Source organism: Artemia sp. Qi Xiang Cuo, chromosome 10 (assembly GCF_049724085.1).
Source record: "Artemia sp. Qi Xiang Cuo chromosome 10, ASM4972408v1, whole genome shotgun sequence".
In the NCBI taxonomy this organism is placed as follows: domain Eukaryota; kingdom Metazoa; phylum Arthropoda; class Branchiopoda; order Anostraca; family Artemiidae; genus Artemia; species Artemia sp. Qi Xiang Cuo.
In genome coordinates this window covers 21,035,402-21,047,699 of record NC_142803.1, presented here as the reverse complement: position 1 = coordinate 21,047,699, position 12,298 = coordinate 21,035,402, and the positions used below count along the sequence as shown (strand labels likewise).

Below are 12,298 nucleotides of genomic sequence, written 5' to 3'. Positions count from 1 at the left end.
GAAATCCTGTCATGCCTTCAGTCCCTTTATTCTGTCTCAGACCCCTTTTTTCTGTTTGTCTTAATATATGTTTAGTTAGTGTGGGATTGACATCGTTTTGGTAAAATTGAAACTTGGAATTTGAAACGATATAGTGTCAAAACTGTCGAGATTATTTTGTCAGAGGGATTTTTAAACTGTTTTAGCCGAAATTAAAGAGCTTTCACTCTTTCTCATTTTTTTTCTAAAAATGTCAATTTTTTCAATAAATTTCATTTATTTTTTCTCTAAAAGTGTGGCATGGATAACAATTTCTTGGTCAAGACGGGGTTACTTGGCATAGAGCCAACATAATCATCGATCTTTTGTTAGTCATTTTTGGAAATTGAATAATCAGCCGAAATGCTGATGTCAATGTTTCCTCAGGTCAATGTGAGGTCTTCTTTTTATATTCATCCCGTACCTTTACCTGACGAATTATTTCATGACAGTTGTCCTACATTTCTGTTGTGCTTATATTATATTCGTCAATACTATCTAATTTTCAGTCTCTATTCTTTTCTCCAGGCCATTCCCCTATGGTTACCATCCCCGATAAGGTCATATACTTTAGTAAAATAAACGAGCTACTAAGCCCACTGTCACTGTTTTCTTTAGCATTTTATCACAGTTAAAAAGCTTATTGTGGAAAACCTGCGTGACCGTTATCGTTAGTAAGATCGCTTTAGTAAAATCCAAGCTAAAAAATTCATCGAATTTACTTTGTAATTATTTTTACATCATTAAATAGAAACAAACTGACCCTAGTTTTTGACAGAAAACAACCAATGCTGCCACCAATCTCAAAAGGCACAAACTAAGCCACGAATTTCCACAAACATATCCAATCAAAATTTTGAGATAGCCATTTTGTTCAACGTAGTTGAAAGGTTCGGAAATTATGTCTTTCAGGATTACACTCCCCTCACATCCCTCAGGGCAAGGGTTGTAAGTCATGCCCTTGGGGCATATTAGGTTTTTCTTATAGACAGCATTGTCGTAGAAACTTCAAAAAGGGCTCCTTCAATTGGAAATTGAACGGGCTAGTGCTCTTTTTAATAGTCGAAAGGGATTGGAGAGCAACTAACCCCCCTCTCACGCCCACCATTTCCCCAAACACATCCAATCAAAACTTTGAGATAGCCATTTTTTTTAACGTTGATGAAAATTCTTGAACTTATGTCTTTGAGGATGACAAACCTCCTCCCCCCCCTATAGCTCTCAGGGCAAGGGTTGTAAGTTATGCCCTGGGGGCATTTAAGATTTTTGTCGAAAGCGTTGTCGTAGAAACTTCAAAAACGGCTTATTCGATTAGAAATTGAAAAGACTAGTGCCCTTTTGAATAATAGAAAGTGATTGAAGGGCAACTAACCCTACTCTCAAGGTTTTTGAGGAGGATACAAACCACAAGAGCCTGAGGAAGAGGGTTGTAAATTATGCCCCTGGGGCATTTAAGGTTCTTATGGAAGGGATGGTTTTATAAGCATTAGAGGTGGCTCATTTGGCTGAAATTCGAACTCCTAGTTCCCTTTTAAGAGTCAATAGTGATGGAGGAGGTCAAGTAGCCCCCAGCAAACTAACCCTCTTTTCACTAAATGCATCTGATTGAAACTGTGTCATGGCAATTTTGTTTAAAATAGTCCAAAGAACATATAAAAATGCTTCCAGGGTTGGCACAACCCCCCAGAGCCCTGGGACAAGGGCTTTAAGTTAGGCCCTGAGGGCATTTACGGTTTTTATGGAATGGATGGTCGTATTAAATTCAGATGGGTCTCATTTAATTTTAAATTGGAAGTTATAGTGAACTTTTTAAGAGTCAACGTAATTTGAGAAAAACCTAACACCCCCCCCCCCCTACGACCACCATTTCCCATAACAAATATCTAAATAACGCTTTCAGACATCAATTTTTTCAGCATTGTTGAAAGGTTCATTAATTATGCATAGCAACAGTTGTAGTAGCAGTAGTATCATTAGCAACAGTATGCAAATAGCACCTTTTTTCAACGTCCCCTTCAACACACGATGAAATTTTAAAATTAATACCATCAACCGGTCCTGAAGCATTGCTGATACGTCCTTTTGACAACCTATATGAGCATAGTGTGTTTTGATTTATTTCAATACAGTTACAATATTGCCAGAAATTTTCGCCTTACCCTTAGGTTTATTAGTTGTTCTAGCAGCGCCAGTAAATACAGTAGTAGCAGTAGAAGTACAGTTAATAGTAGTAGTGTTTGCTTTAGTAACAAAAGTAGTAGTAGCAGTAATAGTAGTAGTAGCAGTAGTTGTAGGAGTAGAAGCAATAGTATTATGATGCGAATATTGTCTTTTGGTTAATTCTACATCCCCCACGACAAGCGTAGTAAGTTTTAATTTCACACGCGAAACTGTTCCTAAGATATTGCTGATATACCCTTTTGACAACCTGCAAAGGAACGACAGGTTGTTATCCGTACAACAAAAATATTCTCTGAAAATTTTACCTTCATACCTTCATAGGTTGTGGATTTGGAGCTAGCCAGAAGACACTGTGTGTATTTATTTAATGCTGCGTCTATGGTTACTGTAAACAACGACACTAATGGCATTAAATTGAAACTTTTAAGGAACGATTAGGAGGAGTTTCAATTAAACGAAAAACCTATATGCAACCAGGTATTAAATGGATATATAAACACTAGAGAACATATAAGTACATAGGTAGCGATGCTTTTTCATAGCTAGTAATATCATTAATATTTTAAAGGAGCTAATTTGATTAGAAATTAAAAGTTCTAGTGCCCTCTTAAGAGTCAAATATGATTGGAGGGCAATTATTTTATCTTTAGCTCATTATTTTCCAGACACTTCCAATCAAAACTTTACGACAGCCATTTTGTTCAGATTAGCTGAGTGGTCTAGTAACTATATCTCTAGGATTATTGTGTAGGTCAACCTCCCACAGTTATGTAACTTGTCCATTATGTTCAAAACTAAATGTAGCTTTAAAATTAAATCAAAATACACTGTTTGTATGCTGGTTGCCTATAAGACATCTCAGCAATACACCAAGAACGACGTTAAAATTTTTGGGGCTATTTTTATTGCTACTTCTGCTCGTAAAATTTTACTAAATCAAAAGAGTGTAATTGTATCCAGGTATATTGTAATATACTATTTGTGTTATGATTTTCAAAAGAGTTTATCTTGCCATAAATTGCTGAAAAAGTTTTTCCAGCATATAAATAGCAGGCCAAATTTTAAAGGAAAACCGGAAAGATTCAAACTATTTTTTCTTTTTCCCTGAAAAAGACTATGTCAATATAAAACTAACAGAAATTAATTTAAAAAATATTTTTCCACAAAATAAGTTTTCCAAAATAAAGTATACAACTTTATTAAACCAAAAATGAACAAAAATAGACTCAAATAATTTACCAAGCATACAACTACCACAAATAAGTATCAATAAATAAATGGAACTCAAAACGAGAAGAAACTAAAATAAATAATATAGACAAACTCAAAACGAGTAGAAATTAATACGAGTAGGGTTAAAAACCCCATGCTTTCTAAAAGCAAGAATATAATTGGTACTTTATTGAAAAAAATTCTTTTAAATGTTTTCACTTTTATATACTTAAGAAATAAAAAATTAATTCATATTTAAAGGAATAAATATTAGCATATGTATATTAAACTGACAATGCACATTCATTTGAATTTTTTTCAATATAATACAAATTACATTCTTGCTTTTTAAAAGCATAGGGGTTTTGAACCCTGCTTAGATTAGTTTCTGCTCGTTTTGAGTTTGAGTCTGTTATTTATTCTAATTTCTGTTCGTTTTTGGTTTCATTTTTTTTATTGATACTGGTTTGTGGTAGTTTTATGCTTGGTATATTATTTGATTCTATTTTTGTTCAGTTTTGGTTTAATGGAGTTCTTTACTTTTTTTTAAAAAACTTATTTGGTGGAAAAAGTTTTTTTTATTTAATCCATGTAAAAAGTGGATACAACATCTCTTTCTGTTTCCATGTATTAAAACATCCAGGGAATTCTTACACACTGCAAAGAACATAATTAACTAGCTTCCCAAGGTGTATTCGTAGTGATGGCCATTGGAAGAAGAAGGTGTTTAAAGGATGTGCACGTGGCAAGCATTGCTATCTAGAGGGCCTTGAAAGAATTTTCGACACCAGAAAGGCTTTCAAATGATATATTACACTGGGGATATATCCAGGCAGGTTATAATGCACAATTGGGTCTCTTAAGAAGGAAACATGTTAAGAAAACAATTCTTACTTCAGAATATGCAGAATAATTGTTGTTAAGATATTTTGAAGACTTCTACTATACTTTACCTCTCCCCCCCTAATGTGCAAATATATAACCCAAATTATATATTTTCCATGTGTTTTTCAATGTTTTTCTACGGGTAAATCTAGGGGATAAAAACCCCCTTCCCTCACTTGATACCCCTGACTTGTCGTTTTTTTCCCAATTGACATTAGTATAAATATAAAGTGTTAAGAAGAAATGGAAGATATGTCTGCGAGCTAAAATCAGAATAATGGGTGCCACGGCTATGACATTTGTCAAGACTGATTCTGAAACATGGGCACTTCGAACAACTGGAGAAAATTGGTAAATATTTTCGAAAGGAGTCATTTCGATAATTTTTGGTAATTGTATGACATTTTTTTCTAATGGAGATACGGAGCACTTTTTGAAATTCAGGGAAGAGCAATGTTATTTTTTGGTTTTTTCTTTGTGTTTTTTTTTTTTTTTTTTGTTTTATTTTTTTTCAACCATGAAAACATGATTGAAAAGGTATTTTCTATACATTTCTAGGGGTAACGATTGCTCACTGGCATCTATGCCAGTGAGCATAGATGCCAGTAGCCCTTTAAATTTCCAATCGAATGAGCCCTTTTTGAAATTTCTACGACAAAGCTTTCTATAAAAAGTTTATATGCCCGCAGGGCATAACTTACAACCATTGCCCTGAGGGCTGTGAGGGGAGTGTCCTCCTCAAAAATATAATTTCTATCTGGAAATCGACTACATAGAACAAAATGGCTATCTCAAAATTTTGACTGGATGTGTTTGGGGAAATGGTGGGCGTGGAAGGGGTGTTAGATGCCTTTCAATCACTTTTGACCCTTAAAAGAACTCTCAATTTCCAATCGAATGAGCCCCCTTTGAAGTTTATACGACGACTCCTTTCATATGAAGTGCCCATGCCCTTCATATGAAGGGCCCATGCCCCCCGCCCCTGCCCCTCCATATGGGCGCCCATGGTATTATGTTCAAACTATCGGGGCTGCTTCTGCTCTTAAAATTTAACCAAATCAAAATAGCGTAACTGTATCCAAGCTATCAAAGAAAGAAAAAAAGAAAAAAAGGCTCTGAACTCGGAACTGGGTTTCTTTGCAGCAATTTCACACCCAAGAGGGGATAGAATGAGTTTCTACCTTTGAATATAATTTTTAAGAAGCATCTTAAACCTAGTGCATTTTTATGTTGCGTGAACCTGGAAAATTAAAATAAGAAAGAAAGTTTTTACTAGAACAAATTAACTTTCTCCAAAGAAAGGAAATATAAATACTCTTAAATATTATCTTTTATCAGCGTCATAACGATACAAGACTTAAAAAATGAATAACGAAAAAATATTATTTTGATAGCTGCCTTAATTTTGATATTATTCCGATTATTATTTTATTTGTGTTTTTCTTTTAATGAACCTAGAGTTTAGTTTTGTACATTTTTTAATCATATACTGTATTTATCTTCGACTAGTATTCAAGATCATTTTCAAAGTTAAACAATAAGCCCTCCTTCTATCGCCCAAAATTTTCTCAAGACTTTCATCTTGATTTCGTCAGTTCAATTTCGTCAATCAAGTTTCTTGATTTCGTCAGTTCAATTTACGGCTATTAAGTTGGAACAAGAATGACGCATGGCAATATACATGGGAAATATACAATAGGAGCTGTATATTTGCACGTTGGGGGGATTAGAGGATTAGGGGTAGAGTTTTATAGAAGCGGCATCAAAATGTGTTACCTACATTTTTTCTGTATATTACGAAGTAAGAACTTATTGCGTAACACATATATAAGTACCGTAAGTACTTTCTCGCGAGATTAAACTTTGAAAAGAAATAGGCAAAATTTTTGAAAAATATAAGAAGTATGAAAGATATCGTAAACATGCTGAGATTTCAAGGGGGTAAGACATGTATTGCAAGCACTCTTCCCTCATATGGGTAGGCTTGGGTTACCTTACCTGGAGCCAAATTTTTTTTATTTTTTTTATTTCTTTTTTTTACTAACATAATTTTTTTAAGTTTTCTTTTTTCCAGGAATTAAGTACCGATTCAGATGTGATGAATAATATTAGTCATACTCCTAGTCTAGATGATAATCACCCCATACTGCCTCCACCTGAGGAAATTGTCCTTAAGTCATCAGAGGCGAGTGTTCAAATCCCCAATAATATAGGAAATCACAGTGAATCACAACCCGCACTAGAAACACAAACCAAATTTGATACACAACCGTAAGTGCTATTTCCCAAATATTGTGTGCCATAGGATGGTAAAATTGAATAACAAATTTGAAGAAAAAAACTTAGTTTGACATCAAACGTGCTAAATTGTCTCTTGAGTATAAACTTGGGCAATGCAAGAGGCTCTCAAAGTATGGGATGCGATCCTTTGGATTGGCACCAAAGCTTTATAGGGGGATCGGGTGCAAGAAAATACAAAATCAAGATTGTTTTTGTGGGATAGAAAATTATTTGTGAAAATTGCGTAATAATAATCGCGTCCTGTATAGTATACATAATTCAGTAGCCTATATTTATACACCACATACAGGCAACAACAATCAACAAAGGCCATTACTGATAACAGGTTTGTTGTTTTATCGATACAGCATTACTAAGTTTTTTTTTTTTATTATGGTTGACTATTAACATTATTTTTGTGAGGGAAGCATATGTCTAGGATTGATAAAAGGGGGAGGGTGGTCTGATAAGTTTGAGAATTTCTGCCATAGGCTATTATGTATACTAGAGGAGAAATATTAAATAATTAAAATGATAACATCGGAAAATATTTGCGGTTTACAAATATGTATTTTAGATATAAAAAAAAGCCTTTTACACATATTCGAAATTAATTTGTCACGGAAACGTTAATAGTCATCGAGCTTGGATATGTTCGAAAACAAAAAAAAAGCAGTTTACTAATCTGTATTTTTTATATTACAAAAGTATCCTTTTACAAAATATTCGAAATTAAATTGGCATACAAACGTAAATGGTCATCGAACTTGGAAATGCTCTAAAACAAAAACAGGCGGTAAACTAACCTTTATTTCTTATATTAAAAAAAAGTGGCCTTCTAAAATATTTGAAATAAATTTGGCATGCAAATGTAAATGATCATTGCGCTTGGAAATGCTCAAAAACAAAATAAAGAATACTTTCAGAGAAATAAATTGGTTAATCAGTTTCTTGATTTTTAAATACGAAAAATTTTCTCAATTTTAAAGTTCTATAACTTGTTCATTTCTCTTAGTAATTTTACTATAATAAATAAAATATGTTTCAATCAATACATTGAAGAGTAGTTATAAAAACCCCACCGAAAAGTATTTTTATGTCGAAACATAGGCACTTTCTAATCTTGTTACGTTTTTTTTCTATTTTCTATTTTTATGTTTAATTTTTTTGCTTTCTATTTTACGTTTAATATTTCTATTTTCTATTTTTTCCTTTTATTAGTTTTCTATTTCTTTTAAATATTCTATTTTACGTTTAATTTTTCTATAAATAAGTCACGCAGAAGCAAAATTTGTAAAATAAAAGAAGAAAATTCAACATGTAGATTAAACACTGTTCTTCCTTTTTTGTGTGTGTGTGTGTTTGTTATTTACCTTTTTTCTGCGTTTATCGCTAAGTGACATAATATGCCCTTGCAAATTTTTGGATAGATTTTGAATTTACTACTTAAGAAAAATTATATACTATCCAATTGCTAAGATGTTTGTTGAGCTCCTGGAACTTAATTAGCTAAATTTCCTTTTGTTTTTTAATAGCTCCCTCTCAGCTTATTTCTTTCTTTTTCCCGTTTTTCGCAAGAATATTTTCACGGCTTATATGAATAAGCCAGCCATTGCCTGAATTTTTTAATCAGTCAAATCTTATGCATTGAACAGAATAGTAAGTCTTTACAGCTTACTGCGTGTACATATTTTTTTCTAGTATAGACTCTGGTATTGGATATTTCGTCATGATTTTTGCTTTAGGATGGTTACTTCTTCTGTGTTATTATTGGAATACATCTTACAGGGGCGTAATTTTCTATGGGGCAGGGGGGTAACTTACTCCTCTAGGCGTTGTAAATTATGTCCCGGGGGCATATATGGCTCTTATAGAAGGGATGCTCGTATAAACTTCAGAGAGGGTTCATTTGATTAGAAATTGAAAGTTATATATATCTCGACTCATTTTTATTGCCTTGCTGTTACAGCCAAGGTGAACAACTTTTATTTCAATAAAGTAATTGACCCAAGATCCATAATAAAGTTATACATGTCAGTTATGTGATTCTGGAGCAGAGATCCTCTCTAAATATATGTATTATCTACATATATTGATATATTTAAAATATATATTTTCTTATATCTTATATTATTAATATATATTATATTTTATATATATTATCTACTTATATTATATATATTTATACATATACATATATATATATATTTATGCATATATATATATATATATATATATATATATATATATATATATATATATATATATATATATATATATATATATATATATATATATATATAATAAAAAATATATATATATATATATATATATATATATATATATATATATATATATATATATATATATATATATATATATATATATATATATATATATATATATATATATATATATATATATATATATATATATATATATATATATATATATATATATATTTATTTATTTATTTATATATTTATATGCATATTTAATATATATATATTTATATATATATTTATTATATATTTTATATTTATATTATTTATATATTTATATGCATATTTAATATATATATATATATATATATATATATATTATATATTTATATTTATATTATTTATATACATATTTATTATTTACATATATTTCTTTGAGTTTGTTTTTGAATCTGTCATGACTCTTTTCTGAGTCATATGTAACTCGAGTCTCTTCTGATTCTCGACTTGGTAAATAAAACACCATTTTGTACAACAACGGATTTTTTGCGTTCCTAGTAGCCATAGACGTATTATCAAACAGTTCGTGGTAACGAACTGAAAGTAAGGAGCGACCTGGCTCAATTGTAACAGAAACTCTAAAAGACGGAATTTTGATACCAATAGATACATCAAAAGAATCATATTCTTATGCAGATTTCAAATATATAAGTTTCATCAAGTTTAATCTTACCTGTCAAAAGTTACCTGGGAAAATTTGCCTTATTTTCGAAAAAAGGGGAAACACCCCTTAAAAGTCATAGGGCTTTAATGAAAATCACACCATCTGATTCTGCGTATCAGAGAACCCTACTGTTGGGTTCTCTGATAATAGGGGATAGAGATGATTGGCTGGGCCAAGCGAAGGTCCATCCCTATGAACAGTGGTGTACAAAATATTTTTTTGATTTAGTCTGCGTTTAGACCCCGTTCAGGGAGATATATTTTTGTGTGATTATTGTGACCCTTTTGGAAGAATACAAGTAATGTATTTTCTACAAACTGTGTACAAGTTTCCGTAACCCAGGCAGGGTAGGAATAGAGTTACGAGATATCGTCATTATTATATTGACAGGGAGGGTTGTTACCTCCAAGGAGAGAGTTAGAGATTTCTAGCCATAACCCAAGGTGGGTACATTTGGCTTTAGAAAGTGTCCATTTGACCACTCGACCGCGTTATCATACCCTGGGACAGGGTATACTGTAAATAGGATAGTACCAAACCCGATATTTGCAGAACCGGTGTGGTAGACACGGCATCACATTATATTTTTGGGCCGGGGCCTTCCCTCCAATAAGTGGTGACACCCGAATATTAACACGCCAGTGGCGTTGTGGCCTACCGGTATAGCACTGGTGGCTAAATACCACGAACATTGGTGGCAGCTACAAAAGGTCCTATCAGTAAACCTGATAGTAAAAGAATTCTGCGTTTTCGAAGAGACAAGTAATTTAGCCTACAAGAGTAGCGTATTGTGGCTACATATATAAGAAATCATAAAGAGAATTTTTTTTTTATCTGGGCTGTGCCTAGTTGGATAATAATAAGTAATAAAATTCAAGTATCAATAGATCACGCAAGTAATTAACTTGTGAGGCAAGGGAGGCTGTACCGCCTACGTAGAATCGGCAAATTAAAAGGAAACAATTTTTCACGAAAGGATAAAAAGAGACATTGATAAAAGGATTTTCATTCCGACGGAAGACGTTAAGTAAACCTTGAAATAATGGCGGATAAACGAAGAATTCAGACAAGATCTACCGCGGTAAAAGAAAAATCGTATTCAGACGCATCGCAGTTATATGCGACTCCCGTTGGAAACACCCTAAGAAAAACGCCATCAGATAGAATCTTATATAACTAAGGGGATGAAATAGAAGAGATTTCTGAGACGTGTGAAGGGGAAATCTTCAAAATAAAATCAGTAATTGAGCGATCTCCGGTACAAACCATGGAAGAAGAAAAGAGTTTAAGGCAGATTCAGAAAGAATTATTCCCAGATAAAGAAACCCAGACAAAAGAAACAGTGGCAATAATTCATGAAGAAAACTCACTATATGAAAGGACGAATAAAACAAAACCAACTCACCCTTCAGATGAAGTACAAAATGCAGGAGAGTTGAGGATAAAAGAAAATATAATTATAGAACGAATAGAATCAGAAAACGAATTAAGAGGATATAAAAACAGAAAGATTCATAGTAGGCCAAGTAGCACCAATAGTAGAAGCTCAATTTCCAGCAGGGGCTCGCGAAAAAGTACCCGAATAGATTTGACACAACAACTATTAAATTTCATGGAGAATGACATATTAGCCAGAGAACGAAAAGAGGAGGAAGACAGAAAAGAAAGAGAGAAAGATAAACAAGAAAGAGAGAAAGAGAGGATAGCTAGAGAGCAGAGAGAAGAGAAGATTAGAATAGATAGAGAACGAAAGGAGGATGAAGATAGAGAACAAAGAGAAAAAGATAGAGGAGCCAAAGAAAAAAAGGATGAGGCAGACAGAGAGGAAAGAAAAGAAATACTGGAAATGATTGCAGGGAGAAAGTCCCAAGAGACTCAGAAATCGTCTACAATAGAGGTAATGCTGGCAATAAACCTTTCACCAATGAAAGAAAATGAAGATGTGCATTTATACATATACAATTTTGAAAAAACGGCGGAATTAAGCGGATTGCCGAGAGAAAATTAGGTGACAAGAATACAGCCCTTCCTTAACTACAAAGCGCAAATTGCATATAAAGCATTACCAATCTTTTGACTACTCAAAAGATTTTGAAAGACTAAACCAAGCCATTTTTGAAAAGTTTCAACTCTCCCCCGAGCACTTTCAAAGAAGATTTAGAAGCGAAAGAAAACGAGACAACGAAACTTATAAAGAATACGGGTACAAATTGAAAGATATGTGTTTGAAATGGCTAGAGTTAGAAAATTATAGAATGTATGAAGAGCCGGAAGAGATAAAAGAAAAATTGACGGAAGCGATAAATAAAATAGTAATAGAACAATTCTTAGAAAATACCCATCCAAGTATGAGAATGTACCTAAAAGAGAAAAACCCACAAACAATTGAAGAAATGTCCGAATTAGCAGACAGGCACACTGAAATTAGGAGGGAGGCATTCCCAACAAGAACAAGGTTAGGAGGAAATGCTAGGAAAGAATACCCGTACACAGAAAATAAAAAGAATGCTAGCCAAATATGGCAAACACAAGGAGAAGTAACATGCTACCACTGTAACTTGGGCGGCCACTATAGCATCAATTACCCAAATAAAGACGGTAGAAAATACGGCCAAAAACAGGAACAGTAGGACGTTACCTGTTATAACTGTAATAAACGAGGACATTATGCCTCAGATTGCCGTAGCGCGAAAAAAAATTACGATAATAATTACAGAGCAAGGGACGATGGGGCAAACGGAAGACAGGACAATCCGGGAAACGATCGATCCCGAGA

At 33.0% G+C, this 12,298-nt stretch overlaps 1 protein-coding gene across 1 annotated transcript in view; it reads left to right on the top strand.

The window, feature by feature from the left end:
• Positions 1 to 12,298, top strand: part of LOC148947573 (solute carrier family 12 member 4-like) — a 396,387-nt gene that overhangs the window by 359,132 nt on the left and 24,957 nt on the right. Inside the window, 1 exon segment of the mRNA XM_089095942.1 lies at positions 6,371 to 6,567. Coding sequence (XP_088952068.1) covers positions 6,371 to 6,567 — 197 coding nt within the window.